Genomic DNA, 21576 nt, shown 5'->3' with positions numbered 1-21576 from the left:
GTAGTCAGAAAACTTATATATACTAGTTTATATACACATACATACTAGAGGCCTGGTGCACGAATTCGTGCATGGGTGGGGAGTCCCTTGGCCTGGCCACTGATTGGAGCCATCTTGCCCAGTCCTGATTGAGGCCGGCTGGCCAGGGGGAGGAACCATGGGAGGTTGGTATGGGAGTGCACTGACCACTAGGGGGTAGCTCCTGCGTTGAGCGTCTGCCTCCTGGTGGTCAATGTGTGTCATAGCTACCAGGTGGTCATCCAGTTGTAATAGTTGCTTAGGCTTTTATATACACACACACACACACACACACACACACACACACACACACTAGTGGCCCGGTGCATGAAATTCATGCACAGAGGTGTGTGTCCCTCAGTCCGGCCTGCACCCTCTCCAATCTGGGACCCCTCGGAAGATGTCTGACTGCCGATCCCTGTGGGGTTGGGCCTAAACCGGCAGTCGGACAACCCTCTCACAATCTGGGACTGCTGGCTCCTAACCGCTCACCTGTCTGCCTGCCTGATCACCCCTAACAACTCTGCCTGTGGCCTGATCACCCCCAACTCCCCACCCCCCCGCTGGCCTGATCACCCCCAACTGCCCTCCCCTCCTGGCCTAATTGCCCCTAACCACCTCTGCCTTGGCCCCACCACCATGGCTTTGTCCAGAAGGATGTCTGGAAGGTCTCTCTGTCTAATTAGCATATTATCCTTTTATTAGTATAGATACTAGAGGCCCGGTGCATGAATTTGTGCACCAGTGGGGTCTCTTGGCCTGGCCTGTGGGGATCAAGCCGAAACCAGCTCTCCCACATCCCCCAATGGGTCCCAGATTGCAAGAGGGTGCAGGCCAGGCTGTGGGACTCCACCAGTGCATGATCAGGGCCGTAGAGGGACAGCAGGAGGGCTCCAGGGCGTGTCTGGCCTGTCTCGTTCAGTCCCGATTGGCCGGACCCCAGCAGCAAGCTAACATACTAGTCAGAGCATCCACCCCCTGGTGGTCAGTGTGTGTCATAGAGACTGGTCAAATGGTCAAACACTTAGTATATTAGGCTTTTATTACATAGGATATATATATATATATATATATATATATATATATATATATATAAAGCTACATATATATATATATATACATACATGTAGTTTAAAAACTACATGTATATATATATGTAGTTTTTAAAGTATATTTTGATTGATTTCAGAGAGGAAGGGTGAGTGAGAGTGAGATAGAAACATTATTGATGAGAGAGAATCATTGATCGGCTGCCTTCTACACACCTCTCACTGGGGATGGAGCCCGCAACTGAGGCATGTCCCTGACTGGGAATTGAATCATGATCTCCTAGTTCATAGGTCAACAGTCAACCACTAGCCATGCCATCTGGGCAGAAAGCTTATATTTAATTACTTAGGCCTGATTCACATATTTGACATTTTCTCTTTGGTATCCAGAAAAATGAACCAACCTGCTTTACTTGCCTACAGCTGATTTTTAAAACTCTGATTTATGACACATTCACATATCACCATTGTAGTAGCATTTAGATCAGTGTTCAACTGGGAGATCCTAGCTGCTAAAGTCAGGGAGATTAATGGGTTCTTCTTTTGAATTATTATACCTATTGTTTTCTATATGTTAAAGTTACTTTATTACACAAAGATATATGTTCACTGAGATCAGTCTGTCTAGATAACAACATGTGAACCTTAGGACAGGTGGACTTATTTCTTGGAACTTCAGTTGATTTTAAAGACTATATTTCTGTATCTTTTCTGGCAAAAAAATAAAAGTAAAAATAAAAATCTATTCCTGATTGCAAGAATCCCCCAAACTGAGAATTGAAAATGGTCATGGCCAAAAATATTAACTAAAAGATTCTGTTAATTGAAAACAAAAGTACGAACTTGTTTGATTTAATTATAAAACTTAGCTCTTTGGATCTAGCCATGATTTTCATGATACCTGATTCTTTTATAATGAAGCAGCCAATAAAAAGCATCAATAACTTAACTTGATAGCCATTTTCTTTTATTTTTTATCTTAGTTTATTTAGCTTTCTACTAACAATATATATATTTTTTGCATTTCAATGCCAATTTTCAAAAGTTAGAAGGAAACATCAATGTGAGGCTATTTGGGTCAGGAAAGGGCTTCAGCAGTGATTACTGTCTGACAGCTCTTCTGCTCAGGCTTTTGTCAGTAGTTCTGAAAGGTATTCAAGCAGAGATGTCGTAGGAGGAACTGTCGCGATTTTCAGAAGCTGAACAACATATAATTTTGTTGAATTTGCATTCAAATAAATGCTAGCTTAAAAAATGCACCTGCTTGTTTCTATGACAATAGGCATCGTAAAATGGTGCTCATATAGATTGATGATGACTGTCACCCCGTTATTGCTATTATTTTCTTCCTTGAACAATTCATCTAAGTCTTCTGTTACCTATTATTCAACCATTTGATATGCCTCAGTAGACAAAACCATGTCACAGAAGTTTTAATGTATGTTTTGCTAATACTAAAAAGCCAAAAGACATCATTCTATTGTTACTTCTGAGACAACATCTATTGACTTTGCTAATTGGATAATCAGCATTCTTCTGTGATTCAGTAGTAAAATATTTTGTATCAGCAAGAACAGGATTCTGTGGGGTACCTCTTAATCAATGTATACTTCAAAATACTGTTTTTAATAAAGTTGATTAAAAATATATTATCATCTATTTTTATGAATATTATATAATCTGGAAACATTCAAATCATTATAAATATGCATCTTAAAAACATACATAATTCAAAAACTCATTTTTATTTTTTTGTTTTATACAGTAATCACTATAACTATTCAAAGAATTAGACTTCTTCAAAACATGATGCCATTATGCATTTCTATGATAGACTAACTATCATAGACATTATAATAAAAATTAAATTAGTAACAAATGTATATACTACCTCATATAAAGTGATGACACCATATGTTTGAATTGGTTCTCGCCACTGAAGAAATATCTTCTCTTCAAAGGTACTTCCTTGAATGGATTCAGTAGGAACAGCACCTGGCACTAGAAGGGGGAAAAAACCAATAAATGTTTAAGTAACAAACAAACAAACAAAAAAAGAGTTTTCTAGACTTGATAGGTAGTTAACTCTCTATTGAGGCACAATATTTTAATAATCCATAGACACACTGACTTTTTAAAAAAAATCTAAAATTCAAAACCATTTTGACTATACTGTCCTTATAAAGAAAAACAATTCCCTCATTCTTTTTAAAGTTTGAATCAATTAGATGAATTAATATCATCTTTCATATGAGCTTTTGCATTCTTCAAAAATAAATTAAGATATCCACAGAGAAATAAGAATTGCCACAAATTGCTTGTAAGAGTATAAAATGGTACAGCCATTGTAGAAAATAATGGTTGCATTTAAGTAAATTTAAGGAGGCCGGTATCATACAACATTAATAACTCAAACTCCACGTATATTCCTTAGTAATATTTTTGTACATAGTACCAGGAGACATACAGTAGGATGTTGACATAGCAGCATTTTAAAACAAAACCAATAAAATTGAGATAAACCAAAGAGTTTAATAAATTATTTCATATTCACACAATAAAACACAAAAATGATTAAAAATAATAACAGCTTTATGAAGGACCTGATACTTGAGGAGTACTGGGTAGCAGAGGAGATGGAATTGAGAGGCAGCCATGTAGAAAGGTAGGTGGTGGATGACAACGGGAAATGAGGAAGAGCCCAGGATAAAAAGTGTGGCATAAAGGACCAATGCTGAGGTGACATTTTTGTAGAATGAACTGCGGTGAAGAAGTCAGTAATTCTAGAGCACAAGTCAAGAATATAGAAGACCTTGAAAGTCAAGACTTGAATAAAGAGAGTCATTGAAGTTTCTTGTGCAGAGAGAAACAAGATGCAAATATATTTTAAAGATGAGTTTAGTGAGTGAGTAGGGTGGCATTAGAATGGGAAAAAGCTGGGACCACAAAGAAAGCGCAGAAATTATTACAGAAATTTCAGTATAAAATAATGAGGAGCTGAATATAGGTTGTGGAAGTTGAGAGACAAGAGCAATCTAATATCATAGAAGTAGAAACAACAGGAGTCAGGACCAAGTTAAACATTGAAATGCAGGGGAGAAAGGGTCAAGAGACGACCTGTTGACAATGCTGACACCTTCATTCTTATTTCATGGGAGATGAGGAAGAGTTGGAGAATTAGAAATAAGACTTCCAGTCTCAGCCCTGACTCACTATATAAACTAATACTCTTAACAAAAATCCTATATAATAAAAGGCTAATATGTAAATCAACTGAATGGTAGAATGACTGATCGCTATGATGTGCACTGACCACCAGGGGGCAGATACTTGTTGCAGGAGCTGCCCCCTGGTGGTCAGTATGTTCCCACAGGGGGAGTGCCGCTCAGCCAGAAGCCAGGCTCACGGCTGGCAAGCACAGCGGCAGTGGCGGGAGCCTCTCTTGCCTCCGCAACAGCACTAAGGATGTCCAACTGCTGTTAGTTGGACATCTTCCGAGGGCTCCTGGACTGCAAGAGGGCACAGGCCAGGCTGAGGGTCACCCCCATCCCCCAAGTGCATGAATTTCAAGCACTGGGCCACTAGTAATTGTAATAAAACCACTATTTGACAGCAACCGACTATTTTAGGTATGGAAGAACTTTATGGGGATATACAATAAAAGAGAAGGATGTGGGGTGAATGCCTTATTTCCACATTTTTCTTCTTTAGCAATATGCATGGTATTGTATAGGCAATAAATACTTAAAGCACCTTTTTAGCTCTTTACATGAAATAATAGTGTCATAAATATTTAATTTGTTATAATTAATCATCAAGATCATAATCAGCCACGTGAAGAAACAAAAAAGTAAAAGTATATGTTTCCCCAGGAATAAGTAAGTATATTCATTTAATGAGCTTTCCAAGTTCTTTTGAAACTTATTCTGATGCCTGAAAAATTAACTCCAGGTCAAATATATGACATACTACCACTGTATTTTATGTGCTGTATGAACATGTGATTGTACATGAGAGTCACTTGTATAATCAGTATAAAAGGACATTTATATCCATGCTATGATATTCAAGGTATAATTTTACTATTTTAAGTTATTTTAGAGATTAATTGTATATTCACTTTATTGATGAGTTTCTGGTAATGTGCATAGTATATTAGTTAAATTCTTGTTTATTAAGGTAATATCCAATTACAACATTGTTCCTATGGGAAAATATGATCTATTTCATGACCGAAAACCTAATGAGGTAATTTCTCAGCACTACACTGAAAAGCAAGGGCAGCCTCTCTTTTGGGCTAAATTTTTATCTGAACTATGAAAAGTGTTTCAGAATGCCTTTTAAATATATTTAAATATGCATTTCATATAAGTAATAGTACCCAAAATAATAACTCTTCAGTTCAACATGATACTAAACCTTGAATGAAGAGCAATATAGAGTTATTTTACATAGAAATGTGACTATCTGACTCATAAAGAATTAAAATACACTTCTACTTCTTTATTCCCTATACCCTTTTGAATCAGTGCTTAAGTATACAGAAGCATAGATACATGTTTATATTTTATTATGCAACACAGTAAATAGTTCTTCCTTCTATTTTCACTATAAAGATCTCAATTAAAAAAAGAAACAGAAGCTGCTTTCTTGAAAGGATATAGATTTCAGATAAACATATTTAAAAGTACTCACGGTCTTCATCTGTCTGTACTATGAGTTCTTGACTTTCCTTCCTTCCTTCCGGATTCATGAGGATGAGTTTCACGCTAACATTGGTATATGGTGAGAGGTTAGTGATCGTATGTTGAGGGTGTGAATTATCTGTGTCCCAGCTTACTTCTTCTCGCACCTGTTCTTGTCCTCCTACTTGGTAACAGTAGTGGACTGTGAGATTGTAACTATGGCAACGAGTCACATTATATCCAAATGGCTCCCAGCGGATAGTGATTTGTCGAGATTTGACTTCTACCACTTCCAGTTTCCTTGGGCCTCGCATGGGATCTATTTAGGAAAGAAAATAAGGTGAAAAAAATGTAAGATAAGTGAATTTTAAAAGATCTGGTGAAGTTCAGATGTCATAGATAGTCCTACTTGTCCCCAATATCTGGTCTCCTTTTCTGCTGGAGTAACAAAATCCTTAAATTTTATCAGGGTATAAGGCCACTCAGACTAAAGCCTAAATAAAATTTCCAGCTTCTTCTGCAGATGTGGCCATGTGCCTGCATTCTGGTGAAGGATGAAAAGATGAGAAGTTAAGAAGAGTTTCTGGGAGGGTGCCTATAAAGAAGGGGCTCACCATCTGTGTTCTGTCTTCCTTCCTGTTAGTGGACGGAGGACAGGGTATTTGTTGCTCATGCAGCTATGATGAAACATGAGGCTCTTACACATTAAGAATTCAAAGCAATGATGAAAAATGAGCTACAGTTCCTGATAATCACCGAGTTACCATACCAGCTTTGAGCTGCCTAGTTCCAAATTTTTCATTAGAGATAAATAAAATGCTTTTATTTAAGCCTCTTTTCCTCTGGGACTCTGCTATAAGAAACGAATCTTTTTTAAAAATTAAATTTATTGGGGCAACACTGGTTAAAAAATTATATAGGTTTCAAGTGTATAATCCTATATCATCTGTATATTACATTGTGTACCACTACCCAAAGTCAAATCTCTTTTCGTCACCATATATTTGACCCTTTTTACCCTTTACTACTTCCCACTCCCCTCTGATAACCACCATACTGTTATCTGTGTCTATACATTTTTGTTTGTTTCTTTTCCATATTTGTTATTTGTTACTTTCAGTTTTATATCCCATATACGTATAAGTGGAAAAACAATCCAATCTGAACGTGAAGATATGTATGTTATATATACATAGACTTTAAAACATTTATTTATTTATTTATTTTTTAAATATATTTTATTGATTTTTTACAGAGAGGAAGAGAGAGGGATAGAAAATTAGAAACATTGATGAAAGAGAAACATCAATCAGCTGCCTCCTGCACACCTCCTACTAGGGATGTGCCTGCAACCAAGGTACATGCCCTTGACCAGAATCGAACCTGGGACCTTTCAGTCCACAGGCCGACGCTCTATCCACTGAGCCAAAGCAGTTAGGGTTAAAAATTAATTTATAATTATATAGTTGGAAAACATAAGAGTAAATGCTTGAGAATTCACCACAAAATAATATAATGATGAAAGAGCATAAACTTCTGAGCAGAACTCCAGGTCTCTTGAGTTTTGATTTGTATACAGTTCATGCAGTCAATACTGAAGTATTTCTTTCCCATCCCTCACAATGTCTTAGCCTGAGCTCCAGACACATAGTTTCAAGCTTAGAAATCTAAATGATATACAAGGAATATAAGCATTTTGAATGGGTTTAAAGAAAGAATATATACAGAGAAAGCTTAAACTTGTTTGTTAAATGAAGATGAAGATAGAATAATACTACATACATAATATTTATTGAGCACCATATGCTATAAATTTTTCTAAAAGCATTTACTTTTTATGATTTGGGGAAGAACCTAATCTAAAATGAGGTGCTTTGGTATATTCATAAATACCTTTGATCCATATATTTTGATTTTTCTTTTCCTGAATTGTGGCCATCATATATGAATTTAAAGTGATCTACAACAGGTAAGGAATCTATAATAATAAAAGCATATTATGCTAATTAGACTGAACAGTGAACGACCTTCCGGATGTCATTTTGGACGTCCATCTGGATGAAGCCATGGTGGTGAGGGCCGAGGCAAAGGCAGTTAGCGGCAATCAGGCAGGCAGGCAGAGTGGTTAGGGATGATCAGGCAGGTGGGAGAGCATTTAGAGGCAATCAGGCAAGTGGTTAGGGGTGATCAGGCAGGCAGGCCAATGGTGAGGAGACAACAGTCCCAGATTGTGAGCGGGATCCCTGAGGGGATCGGGCCTAAATTGGCAGTAAGACATCCTCCGAGGGATCCCAGATTACAAGTGGGTGCAGGCCGGGCTGAGGGACCCCCCACCCCAATTCACGAATTTCATGCACCGGGCCTCTAGTATTAAATTAGCATGAAAATTTGAGAAATAATCACTACCATTTACTGTGTGTGCTCTCATGATGTGAGTTCCTTTATATATATTCTATGTTCCTCAAAACAATCCTGTGGACTAAGTACTATTTTCCCCAATACACAGATTTTTAAAAAAATCATGGCAATGTCAGTTCAATAGTTTGACCCGGATCAAGATTTGATGTTAGCACCTGAATTCATATTTGTCTGACAACTAAACGGATGCTGCTTCGACTCTACTACAGAGTTTCTACCAAAAAAATGAAGAAGATAATAAGAAATTAGGATGGTAAAGATACCTAAAACATGACCAAGGAATATAAAATACAATAAATATCCCATGTATTTAATCTTGGGATAAATGCTCAAAAGAATCCTCTCCCTTTTCCTAATTCCAGAGAAGAGGGCTCCCAGGACATGTCCCCTTGCTCAGCTTTCCCAGACAACCCTCCCTATCTCTGCAACCACTGGAAATTTGCCTGGACAATTACTGATTTCCATTTGTGCATACATTCCTCATTATCTCATCATTTAGAACCTAGAGAGAACTTTGGACCACCGCCTTTCCCTGCAACCTCCAACAAATGAAAACATCCAAAGTGAAATCATGTTTTGGTTTTATATATGTGAGTGGGGATTCATCGGCCAAGTATCTGCTAAAACCACAAAGTGAAGTTGATAATGATTGTTCATGCTACTCCATCCTGCAATAACTTGAGAAACCAAGGCCAAGTGAGATGAAAACAGCCCCAGAGAAACTGGAGTGGCATTCTCACGGAATGTTCCTTATTACAAAATTAATTTTTTATACTTGTTACTAGTGATAGGGAAAATGTCGTAAGTAAGCTATTCAGAAATAACCTTGAAGGTTTTTTTCAGTCCAGACATTTTTCACAGTGTAAAGGAAATGTCTAATTTTATATAATGCTTCATTAGTTGAATGTTTATAAAAAAATTTTAATAAGCTCTAGATCCCATATACATAAACAGATTAATATGCATCTCTTTGCCTCTTTCCTTATTAATCACAGTCTGCGAGGACCGTTCTTAAGCATTTTCCTAAGGTTTTCATCAATTTTACTGACTAATAAAATAACTAAGTGCTTCAAATATCAATTTAAACAAGCAATGCAGTTCTAACTTAATTTCAATAGAAAACTACTTTCCACTGTATAGATAAGCCTGTATCATTTCAGTATTCCTTAGCCAAGAGAATACACACATGAATTAAATACTAGGATTTAAAAAAACCAAAGGTACTGGTCGTTTTTTTTCTTTTAAACCATACTCTCTTCCTCTCTGCTATTACCTCTTGGAATTAGATCATGGTGAAATTATGAAAGAAACTTCCCATAAATTTTCCAAGTATAATAGCTAAACCTAGCACAAAACAACCCTCTCTGTGACCAAAGCTCCAGGGTCCCTACTGTCATGAGTGTTAAGTTACAGATTTGATGAAAAGAGGCTTGTGCTCACTGGCCTGCATCTTTAAATGCTCAGTTAACAAAAAGAAACGATTTTACCAAAGCTTTCCCAAACCTAATATTTCCACTATGCCCTTCATGGGCCTTTGCCTATAGGATAGTTCTGTTGCATCTCCTAATAGGTCAATATTGGCAGGATCCAATCATATCAACAAGGTAAGGGATAAATGCTACTTTGACTGATTCTTTTTTTTTTTTACATTTATTACTGTATTCTACAGTAATTTACTTTTTTAAATTGTTTCCAGTATCACCCCCCGCCACCGCTCCCACCCTCCAGGACAAGCCCCCACCACCCCAGTATCATTGTCCACTGGTTATGCTATATGCATGCATACAAGTCCTTTGGTTGATCTCTTACCCCTCTCCCTGCTCCCCTGTCTTCCCTCTGAAGCTGGATGGTCTGTTCAGTGTTTCTTTATCTCTGGATCTATTTTTGTTCACCAGTTTAATAAATGGTGCTGGGAAAATTGGTCAGATACAAGCAAAAGAATGAAACCAGATCACCAACTCACACCATACACAAAAATAAACTCGGATTCTTAAACACTCCTCTCATTAGTCAAAAGCTTAAGAGAGAAGTTGGTTCAGTACCACCGTGTGGATAACAGCCCACCTTAGATGAAGAGCTGTCATTTTTATTGTCAGGGCCCAAAGGCTAGAATTAAATGAGTTGGGAAAATGGCATCTGGTAACATAAACTGTGTTGCCAAGTACCTGTGATAACATCTTCCTTCGGTGATAGCACTGATAGGCTAAGTTCATTGACTAAGGGAATCTGACAATCCTTTCAACTCATCCTTAGCAAACTGCCGGATTTCATTGCTTCTTTTTTAAAATCTTTTCTTCTGCCATTCTACAAAACTGAGCTCTGATATAGCAATGGTTTACAATGGTTACATCTTAAGTTAGTGTTTTATAGTACCTGTACCTTCTGTCAGAACCATTTCGATTAGTGTACTGCTAAACGTGAAGGAGGCATTCCACAAGGACAATTTACTCTAGTGACTTGGACTGATGATCACTGAAGACTTTGAGGGGCATCATTGTAGAAATATATCCCTATTGTAGGAAATGAATGGCAACTTCATAATCAGAAATGGGTGATTTCAGTAGGCTGATTACAACTCATGCTGCATTTCAGGGAGTAGGGTACACACTGCCAAAAAACCTTGGCCTACTATTACTACCATTCTATGTGTGCAAAATAAGTCTCTTGGAGATAGATAACAGGGTAATAAATTATATTCACAGGACCACTACTTGTAGAATATTTGCTTCTCTTTCCTCACAATCCAAAAGATGCTAAAAGGATGTGAGTCTATTCCAAGGACGTGTCACTTCACACTCGCACCCTTGGCCAACACTGTTATGGGCATTGTGACAGACCCCACTGGCATGGAGCATGTGGTCTGACCTGGGCCCACCGGCTGGATAACAGCCCACCAGAACATCCTCTCGAAGGAGAACAATGGCTGTCATGCCTAAGCTTAGTCAGGAACTTCTTACCAATTCCCCTACTGGCCAGCAGCATTTTTCATTATGTTCTATTTCTGTGAGTTTGAGTCAGGTTTCAAGCACAGAAATCTGACAGTTGCAGCCCTGACCCCAGGGAACCAGCACGCCAGGTTCTAGCCTCCAGCACTGTAGCATCCTATTTAATCGGTTATTCTGGCTCCTTCTACATTCACTCCTGTTTTTTCTATAAATCAGAGAAGAAACTGACAGATAGGATCAATTTCCATTGCAGGTTCAATTCACAGCTCATTTCTCCGGAACCCTGCACTTTTACCTTCTATTACTACTAGAGTGCTTTTTCAGAAGCTCAATTCAGAACTTGTGAGAGATATTTGGGTGTAATTTGAGGATCCTGTCATTAATAATAAAAAACACAGATTGCAACCAAGGTTTCCACTAACAGGTTTCTCTTTTGTCCTTCTTCATGAATTATCTGGAGGTCTATTACAACAAAAGGAATAACCAGCAGATTGGAATGGTGAACCCCCTTTGACACCTGCAGCTACTGTATTTCTGCCTTGCCAATTACACAACAGAAGGTGACAAAATAATAAAATGATAGCTTCATTTTCTTTACTGTCCAACTAAATCAAAGAAAATACCTGATTAAGACACTATTATAGCGGCATGCCCAATTATCAATATTCCTAAAGCAGCAAGGAATTAAATTCCACGTATATGATGGCACTATTTTTAAGTGAAATAGCTGTAGTTTTGGTTTATCAGTCAATGTTTTCCAGGTTTTAAAAAGTGCCCTCTGTCAGAGAAGTTGAAAATTCTGAAATATACCAATTCTTTTTCTTTAAATCTTTATTGTTGAAAGTATTACATATGTTACATATGTCCCTTCCCCCCCCTCCTCCACTGACCTCTTCTAGCCCACCCCTGACCCCCACCCCAGGCCTTTCACCACCCTATCGTCTGTGTCCATGGGTTATGTATATATGCATACAAGTTCTTTGGTTGATTTCTTCCCTCCCACCCACCCTCTCCACCTTCCCTCTGAAATTCCACATGCTACTCTAAAGGCATCTATAGTCCTGTGACATAATTGAATACATTAAAACTTGTTATAATAATTATATGAATTTGAATAGTCCCTCCCACCAAAATATTTTTACAGATATTATAGGAATAGTTTTTACTATTGTATCACTATTGTATCATAACTATTACTATTGTATCATATAACTATTGTATCATAACTATAACTATTGTATCATAATTAAAATCAATAAATGTACTTGAAAAGTCTTAACTGTATCACCCAATCCTACATCAATGAATAATTTATTCCTAAACAACAAATTGAATTTCAAAACTAGTACTAATTTGAAATATGAAAAAACAGTCTTATTGAGTAAGTGAATGAAAGTGCAGCACACAGTACGGTGAGAATGCAGACCCTCTCAGGCGAGAGTCTAATAGGCACTCTACACCCGAGTGACCTGCGATGCCCTTGAGGAGGATTCTCCAGCGGCGTTGGGTGGCCCTGGAAGAGCAGTGTGTACAAACGCTGTGCTTAGTTCAGTTTGTCCACTTGAAAAATAAAGTAAAGGAATACATTTTTGGTTTCAGGGGAGTCACCAAGGTGCCTGGTTTCAGGATAATTTCACCAAGTCTTTCAGGATAACTTTCAAAAAGAATTTTCTACTTTAATGTTCTTACGGAAGAGTTTGTTGAATGGCAGTTGGAAAAAAGAGGCAGTAAAAATTTTACTATTGGTACCATCTGAAATAAAGAAATATGAGCATTGATAAAGTACCCAATGGTAGTAACATTTGTCACACTGTATTTTGCCTGAATTGATTAACTGTACAAAGTAACGCTAGGAGTCCTGCAATGGTTGAAAGACATTATTCTGTAGAACATGAAGTATCCTTTTTTGTTGGTTTTAATTTAAGGTTTTTGAAATTTTAAGTAATAGAACTTTAAAATACATTGAAAAGTACAAAATCAATCACTGTTGTACATACTAATATCAAATGTTAACATTTTGTGTTTTGCTTCAGATCACTTTTTATTAAAGAAATAAAATATTGCTGACATAAATCCTTTCCACATTCCTGCAGGCTATCCCAAGGTTATTATGTATCATTCCCAGACATGTCTTTGTACTTTTATTACATATATCTTGGGATGGTTAAAAATTTAGTAATTGCTACCATTTTTTTGCAACTTGAGGTTTCATTCAACATTAGCTATGCTAAAACATAGATCTTGTTTAGAGTTATAGATAGGTCAGAGAGATCATTTAACTGGTATATAGAAAGCCATTAACACATGAACCAGTTTACTATTATTCATTCCAGCATTGAGGACTAGATAGAGTGAGTCTACTTTTTCTCTATTACAAGCAGTGCACAATGAGCATCCTTGTATATTATATCCAGTTGGCCACAGTGTCCCTTGGGTTCAGACAATAAGTAAGACTATTGGCTTTTACACTTTGCACATCTTTAAGTGTACCAGATAATATTAAATTGCTCTAAAAAAAGAAAACGATGTTCAGATGTTTCTTTTTCCGCAAAGAGATTTTATTTTAAGGCTCTAAGCTAAAGTCAGTTTCTGAGGATCGATCTTAAATTTTGGTACTGGTTCCAGTGAAATGTGAATAAAAACAGTCTGCATCATGTATTTGACATAGCTTTTGAAATTAAAATATACTATGTACAGAAGTATTTCTTTCCTCAGCTATAGCAATTCTGTTTAACAAGTGTTCATGTCAGGTCTCTCTTCCAATAGCTGCTCCTCATATCATATCATATCATATCATTACATGTGTTTGTATCAAAAAAAATAAAATAAAAAATTCACTTATCAAGAAGAATTAGATAAATTGATAGGTAATAGATCTCTAAAATAATCATTAGGATTTCAGATTACAAAAAAAAGCATACACGCCATTTACCATGAAATACTCTCTACTTCAAAACAACTAGGTCCTGAATATGACAATCATATATGTGTGTGTGTATACTATATACATACATAAACATATACATACATGTAGACAAATAAACACACATATACACACATACACATTACACAAACTAAAAGTTCTTAGAGAAGACATTTTTAATGAACAAAAACTTAGGATAAACCAGTTCAGCAGTAAATGTGCTGTGAGGTAGGCATGTTGACAGAGATTGAGGGATATTTTTTTCAGCAACCTAATGCCATTCACTAATTTACCAGACCTCAATATTCATACACACACATAAAGTACTTAAATTGCATTTTCACAGAGTTTCCAAATGAACTAGTAGGCACTCCTCCCTAATCTTACCATTCCCTCATGCTGTAGCCAGAATGCCTTTCCTATGTGACATTCATCTGAATCTAAGGACTTTTAATTGTTGTCCCTTTATTATACAAACCAAATAAAAAACATTTCCTTTAGTAAATCAACACTATTAAGCAGATCACATACCATTCTTACTTTCTGTACTAGTCAGGCAAATCTATCTGCTGTATCCCATATACACTCTCTCTCCAAAATTAATATCTCTGCTCTCACTGACCCATACACATGCAGCAATAAGTCACCATTCATCTGCCAAAAAGTAGCTTTTAATTTCTTTTAATATTGCATCAAAATGAATCTCTCTATGACTGTTTCTTTTTAGTTAAAATAAAAACTCAGAGAGACTTTTATAGACCCAAATGGTCAAAACCCTAATGTTCATATATTGATCCAGTTTCTATATGGTTTTTTTAAAAATATATTTTATTGATTTTTTACAGAGAGGACGGGAGAGGGATAGAGAGTTAGAAACATCAATGAGAGAGAAACATCGATCAGCTGCCACCTGCACGCTCCCCACTGGGGACGTGCCCGCAACCGAGGTACATGCCCTTGACCGGAATCGAACCTGGGACCCTCGAGTCCGCAGGCCGATGCTCTATCCACTGAGCCAAACCGGTTAGGGCTGGTTTCTATATGTTTTATTGCATTCTGTAACAATCAAGTTCATTGAATACAGACGCCATGTCTAATAGAAATGCTTTACAGCGGTTCTCAACCTGTGGGTCGCGACACCTTTGGGGGTCGAACAACCCTTTCACAGGGGTTGCCTAAGACCATCGGAAAACACATATATAATTACATATTGTTTCTGTGATTCATCACTATGCTTTAATTATGTTCAATTTGTAACAACGAAATCGGGGGTCACCACAACCTGAGGAACTGTATTAAAGGGTCGCGGCATTAGAAAGGTTGAGAACCACTGCTTTAGAAGATGTCTACATCTGCTAATCAACACATTTAATAAAAGGATACTAACACAAAATAATAAATATCCTCCATCTAACTCAGTTCCCCTGTTCTCATAAGTCAATTCCGGAAACATCTCCGTTTCTCCAGTATTTACCAGTGTTCTGTGCTGTGACTTGCATCTGTTTTACTTTATCGCTTTAAAGGAGTCATAGTATAAATGTGGCTTCCACTAACCACAGGAATGGTCCATTTTTGCCTGAGCTCCTTGGTGACATTTCCGAAGTGTAAAGGTCATTGCTGTAGAAGGAACACTACTGCTATACAGCAAAATTAGAATCTTCAATTGTTTCGATGCACTGGGATGAACAAACTGCGATTCATCCTATAGATGAACTTTACAAGAAAACTGTTGTATGAAATAAAAATAAGTCTGTAGTAAAAGACTTCCTTGTATTTATTTCAGACCATATAAAATAGGAGGCAAAATGATTTCCAAAGAGTTCTTCAGAAGTGTGAGAAATTGGACTGGAATGGGTTTTGACCTTTTCTAACCCTCATAAAGCAGTGATACCCACAAAAAGCCTCAGAAGTTTGGATCTTATATTTTACCCAGAGCAATGGTTTACCCAAACCATTCACTCTTCATTACAGAAGTCAGGTGATTAGTGTTGGAGAAGAGCAAATCAAATACAATTTAGTTTTAGCTATAGTAACCATTCTCTCTAGGTTAACACTAAGCAGGTAAATCTTATTTAAATTTTTAAAACTGTTTAGAGCCTCCTATTTTGGTATGTACAATCTTTTTATGATTGCCTTGTCTTCTGTTTTAAGTTATTTATGAGTTTGGGCGAATAGTATCACAAAATGCCACACTCAACTATGCTAAAATTATTCTTCTGTGTTTTCATCAACAACTTGTTTTAGAAAGAGCTTTCCTCAATGTAAAATTGCATATGATTGATAAGATTCTGTTTAAAATCCTAAGTTTTCCATCCTTCATATCTTCCAGGGAAGCTGGGAGAATGGAGGGTAGAAAATACAGTTCTAGAAGGTTAGACAGCATGTTGCTTGCATCCCACTGAGAATTTTAATATCAAGACACAAAAAGGAATAGACAGTTTCTTTTATTATAAAAAGATAAGAAAAAAAGAAATGGAAATTCTAACTTAAAACTTAAAAAAAAAGCTTGATTTTTTTTTATCAAGAGTAATAAAAAGCTGTGGTATATTCACACCATGGAATACTATGCAGAAGTAAAAAGAAGGATCTCTTACCCTTTGAGACAGCATGGAAGGACCTGGCGAATATTATGCTAAATGAAATAAACCAGTCTGAGAAAGACAGGTATCACATGATCTCACTCATATGTGGAATCTGATGAACAAAATAAACTGGTGAACAAAATAGACCCAGAGACATAGAAGCATGGAACAGACTGATGAATCTCAGAGGGAAGGTGGGGGTGGGGGTGGAGATGGGTGGGTGGGTGGGTGAGGAGAGATTAACCAAAGAGTTCATATGCATATGTGTATAACCCATAGACACAGACAATAGTGTGGTGAAGGCCGGGGGGGGGGGGGTGGGGGGGCATGTGTGGCGTGGAAGAGGCCAATGGGAAAAAAAGTATTTCAACAATAAAGATAAATTTAGAAAAATATTAAACAAAAAAAGAGTAGCTTGCCTCACTGTTGAGTTAGCCCTGGCTTACAGTCATTATACCCTAAAAGTAGTTTTTGAGTAGGCTTGACTCAATTTTTCCACCTTTCTGACTTTTCTATGTTACTTTTCAAACCCTTTCTAATATTAAGTCTTAGCTTACTATGAGAAAGCTCAATTTTCTATTTAAAAAAATGGAAGGCAATATGAATTTTTCTATTTCCCTACATGCCAGAAAATCGATCAATTATTATTGAAGATGTACTGATTCACAGCCATTTATTCCAACACTCCTGGAGGCCTGTCATCTGCTTCATGTCCCTTAGAGAATAGTCTACTACATTCATTTAAGAACAACTACCCCAAACTTCTTTGAATGAACTTTTGTCTCCTGATTTCATAGCACTCGGAAGAAGTTCTAGACATCCTCTTCTCCACTGTCCACGAAAATGAGGAGGGGGTGGGGTCACAAGTCCCTCAAGATGCCCTTGCCATTTCATGCACTGACCTTATTGCTCCCACCGCCCGAGAGATTCTAACATTCAGCTCTCAGCGGGGAGGGTGCGGGTTATGAATCAGGGTAAAGGGGAGTTTTATAAAGCTCCCCCTGAAGTAATCTGGAGACCACCCTTATCCCACGTGGTAAAGAATGCCTGAAATACAAACATGAGCACACATATACTATGCCACCTGGTGAAGTACACGGTGTGACGGATATAATACAGCGCACTTTTGTTCTTAGGTTGTTTGCTGCTATCTTTTCTTTTTTCTTAACTTGCTGTGTTTTTCCAAGTATTGCTTTCTTGAATAAAATCACAAGGGAACTATAACAAATAAAGATTATTATAATAGCTAATTCCTTACTCAACTTGTGAAAATAAATTTCAGTTCACTAATGTAGATTTCTATTATTTTAAATTCTGCTTACTTGTCACAGAAACTTAAAAAAAAGTACCAATAAGTATGCTTCCTTTAATATTGCTTAGAAATCACTTAAAAATTATGGAATATATTGAATAATTTGTTATTATTTTAATTTATCTTTATTGTTGAAAGTATTACAGATAACTCCCTACATCCCCCATTAACTCCCTCCAACCTGCATCCAGCCCTCCCATTCCTAGGCCTTCACCACACTATTGTCTGTGTCCATGCATATAAGTTCTTTGGTGAATCTCTCCCAATCCACCCACCCAGCCACCCCACCTTCCTTCCGAGATTCATGAGTCTGTTCCATGCTTTTATGTCTCTGGATATATTATGTTCATCAGTTTATTTTGTTCATTAGATTCCACATGAGTGAGATCATGTGATACTTGACTTTGTCTCAATGGCTTATTTTGCTTGGCATAATACTCTCCAGGTCCCTCCATGCTGTCTTAAAGGGTAAGAGATCCTTCTTTTTTTTTTTTTTTTTTTTTACAGCTGCATAATATTCCATTGTGTAAATGTAACACATCTTTTTATCCACTCATGTACTGATGGGCACTTGAGCTGTTTCCAGAATCTTAATAAGGCAGACCATTCATTTGCCATCTAGTGTTCAGTTTAGTTTAAAATACTCATAATTTATACATTTTGAAAATTAATTATACATTATATCAATAACCCATCAGATAATACTTCTAATGGGTTGATATAATAAAGAGTAAACTCTAGCTTTATCATCCTTTCTGAAGTTGAATTCTTAGTGAAGAATAAAATCTTTCAAAATTAAAAACAATCTTTCTTTGATCTAGTGCTCATTTTCCTGCATTTGCAGATGCTTTCTCACTTCCTAATACCTCATAGCAAGAACACATGGTGGGTTAGACTTACTTGGATGGGGTGAGAAGGAGGCAATACTTAGCTTTGACATGGAGGCCCAGGAATCTAGATTTTGAGGAGAGCTGTTTAATATGATCTATCTATGCTTTGAATGTAGCAACTTGACAAACTAAACTGACTACACAGGGAATAATGGGAAGTTCTGATCCTGAAACTAGATCTCCTTGTGGGGTAGGGGAAGATGAAAAAAAACAAAACAAAAGCTATAAATGGTGTCTATGGAAAAAACATAGATTTAAGCAAGGACACTACATCACAGAGGACCAAGAGCTGCTTAGATTGGGGTTTTGGGAAGGGGGTGGTGATAAGTCATCACACTTCCTCCCCAAGTGCTCCCCCCACACTAAGTTGGGAACGAAAGAAAAATAAATAAATACAAGTCTAGATACACGGTGGATACAATATAAAATATAGATGGGAGATAGAGACAAGATATGAGATAAGTAGTAGTCTCAGCTACGCATAAATTTGTTGAAGTTTTAGGAGGCCAATACCTAATAGTCTGCCTTCCCTTTCAGGTTTTTAAATGAGACATAGACACCAGAGAAGTAAAGATCATACTGTTAGGTTCATTAATGATAACAATGATTGAAGAAAATGACTTACCTCTGTGTCCATATAAACTTTCTTTTAAATTCTTTCTTACTATTCCTCATTTAAACTCTTTTTTTCCATATCTGTTTTGAGCTTTAATTAACACATAAAATTTACCCATTTAAATTGCACAATTCAATATTTTCTAGTATATTTACAGAGTTGTACAATCACAATCTAAGTTTAAAACATTTTCATTGCCCCTAAAAGAGACTCCATATGCTTTATCAGTTACTCTCCATTTCCCATCAATGCCACCACCTCCAGCACAGATGATGTGAACAAACAAACAAAAAAATCTAAATTAACTACAAGAAAAAAATCAACATAGCTTTTTTATAATGTAAACAAGAATAACAAGTATATATTTTATTAAAACCTTGCCACAGGACCAAATAATAGAGAGACAGAGAGACATTTAAGGTAGAGTGAACCATATCAATGAAGACACAATGTCAGGTGATCACATAGCAAGACTATTCAGCAGATTGAAACAGTGGTGTCAGGTTAGCATCAGGATGTGCTAACAGCAACTATCAAGGTTCTAGGCATAGAATGGAAAAATTTCAGGCATTTTAATAAGGAAGGAGGTCAGGTACTGCGATAGATAGGCATCTAGTTGCCTGACATGGGATATAAGTTGGCATTTAATCTGATCAGTTATCACTGGGGTAAAACAAAATTATAAGGCAGCCAGAAGCAAAGTGACTAAGTACTGAGCCTCATGCCCTCTTCAAATCTCCCCTGCATGAGGTCGATAAAGGTCCTGGAGACAGTGTAGGGTTATGCCTATATCTGAGCTCAAGTGGCCCCAGTTATGGGGAGAAGAGATGTGATGAGCTGGTGAAGCAGATACAGTGACCAGCCTGTTAGCCTCAGAGTGGAAGGGAGAAAGCCTGGAGGAAAGTCAAAGCTGGAGATTCTTACAGGATGACTGTATTGGCAATGGTAAACTCAGCCTGTACCAGGAAAATGGCAACGTGAGAAATATCTCAGAAACACAAATCATGGGAGATGGTTGGTTAAATAATCGGAGTGGGACAGTGGGGGGGGGGGGTGAGGGCAAGGGACAGGAAAGGCTGCAAAAGTGACATACTGAAGACAGTCTTGCCAAGACAGAGCCCAAAGGGAGAAGAGCTTGGATTGAAATGTGTGTGCAATATCCACAAAAGGAAACTGGGATGCCACTTAAAATGAATCTGCAGCTCAAGGTCACGGTGGAAGATTTGGAGTTTATGTGACTGTTCAAGCCTCTGGTATAGATGGTGATTTCAAGAAAAAGCATTTTAAAAGAAGAGAGGAATAATGAAAAAGACCACTTTAGCTGAACTTAATTTTAACTTGATTTTATGGTTTTTTAAAAAAGATATTTCAAGGTATTTGTCCTTCCATATGAAACTGACAGTAATATTAAAAGTTATAATTTTAAGCCATTCATTCTTTGATATATATGCCATTTTCAATAGGTAATTTTACAATAGACTTTCCTGGAATTAAAAAAAAAAAGATAAATAAGTTTTAGTCAAGTGAAGAATTTTCAGCTTTGCACAAGAGCCAACTGGTATTTGAATTTTTATATTTGATACATATTAATAGCTATACATTTTAGAGAATGCTTCATTTAAATTCTAATGTATTTTAATAAGGAATGAAAGAATATCACCCAGTATATTTTTTTTCTTAAATTACTCCTAGTGCTTGATTACTCCTCTACAATCAAAATCATGTCTTACATATGAATGATACAAAACAAGGCTACAGCCTGCATGTCTATAAGAGAGATTTTAGCTGCTTGTTTAAAATGACATACCTAGCTATTCAGTAATCACTTTCTAATAACCCCTTTCATTTCCAAATCTACTTAGCCATCAGGCAGCAGTAAGGAGCAAGCTGGCAGCAGTTTTTACAACTGCACATTAGTTTTACATTTCATGACAAGCTAATTCTAGAGAGTTCTAAAGAGAGACAAGCATGGGCTCTTGTGATTTTCTTTCCTTTGCATGAAGGAAACATGTGACTTGCTGCTAAACGAAAGACAAAAGGCTACAGACATATACTTTTCACATCATCCTTATGTCAGTGACAATTTGCCCCCATTGTACCCCAGGTGCTACGTTACATATCTAAGTCAACAAAAAGTA

The 21576-nt window shown here is 36.9% G+C and overlaps 1 protein-coding gene across 1 annotated transcript in view; it reads right to left on the bottom strand.

Moving 5' to 3' along the window:
* Positions 1 to 21576, bottom strand: part of PTPRM (protein tyrosine phosphatase receptor type M) — a 482851-nt gene that overhangs the window by 265917 nt on the left and 195358 nt on the right. The window contains exons 7-8 of the mRNA XM_081097861.1: positions 5763 to 6071; positions 2959 to 3068 (exon numbers count right to left, since the gene is read on the bottom strand). Of these exons, the coding sequence (XP_080953987.1) occupies positions 2959 to 3068; positions 5763 to 6071 (419 nt within the window). The remainder of the gene's footprint in view (positions 1 to 2958; positions 3069 to 5762; positions 6072 to 21576) is intronic.

Source organism: Myotis nattereri (genome assembly GCF_964212035.1).
Source record: "Myotis nattereri genome assembly, chromosome: 8".
Classification (NCBI taxonomy): Eukaryota; Metazoa; Chordata; class Mammalia; order Chiroptera; family Vespertilionidae; genus Myotis; species Myotis nattereri.
Note: the sequence above shows the minus strand (reverse complement) of the source record. Positions and strands in the feature narration are given on the sequence as shown.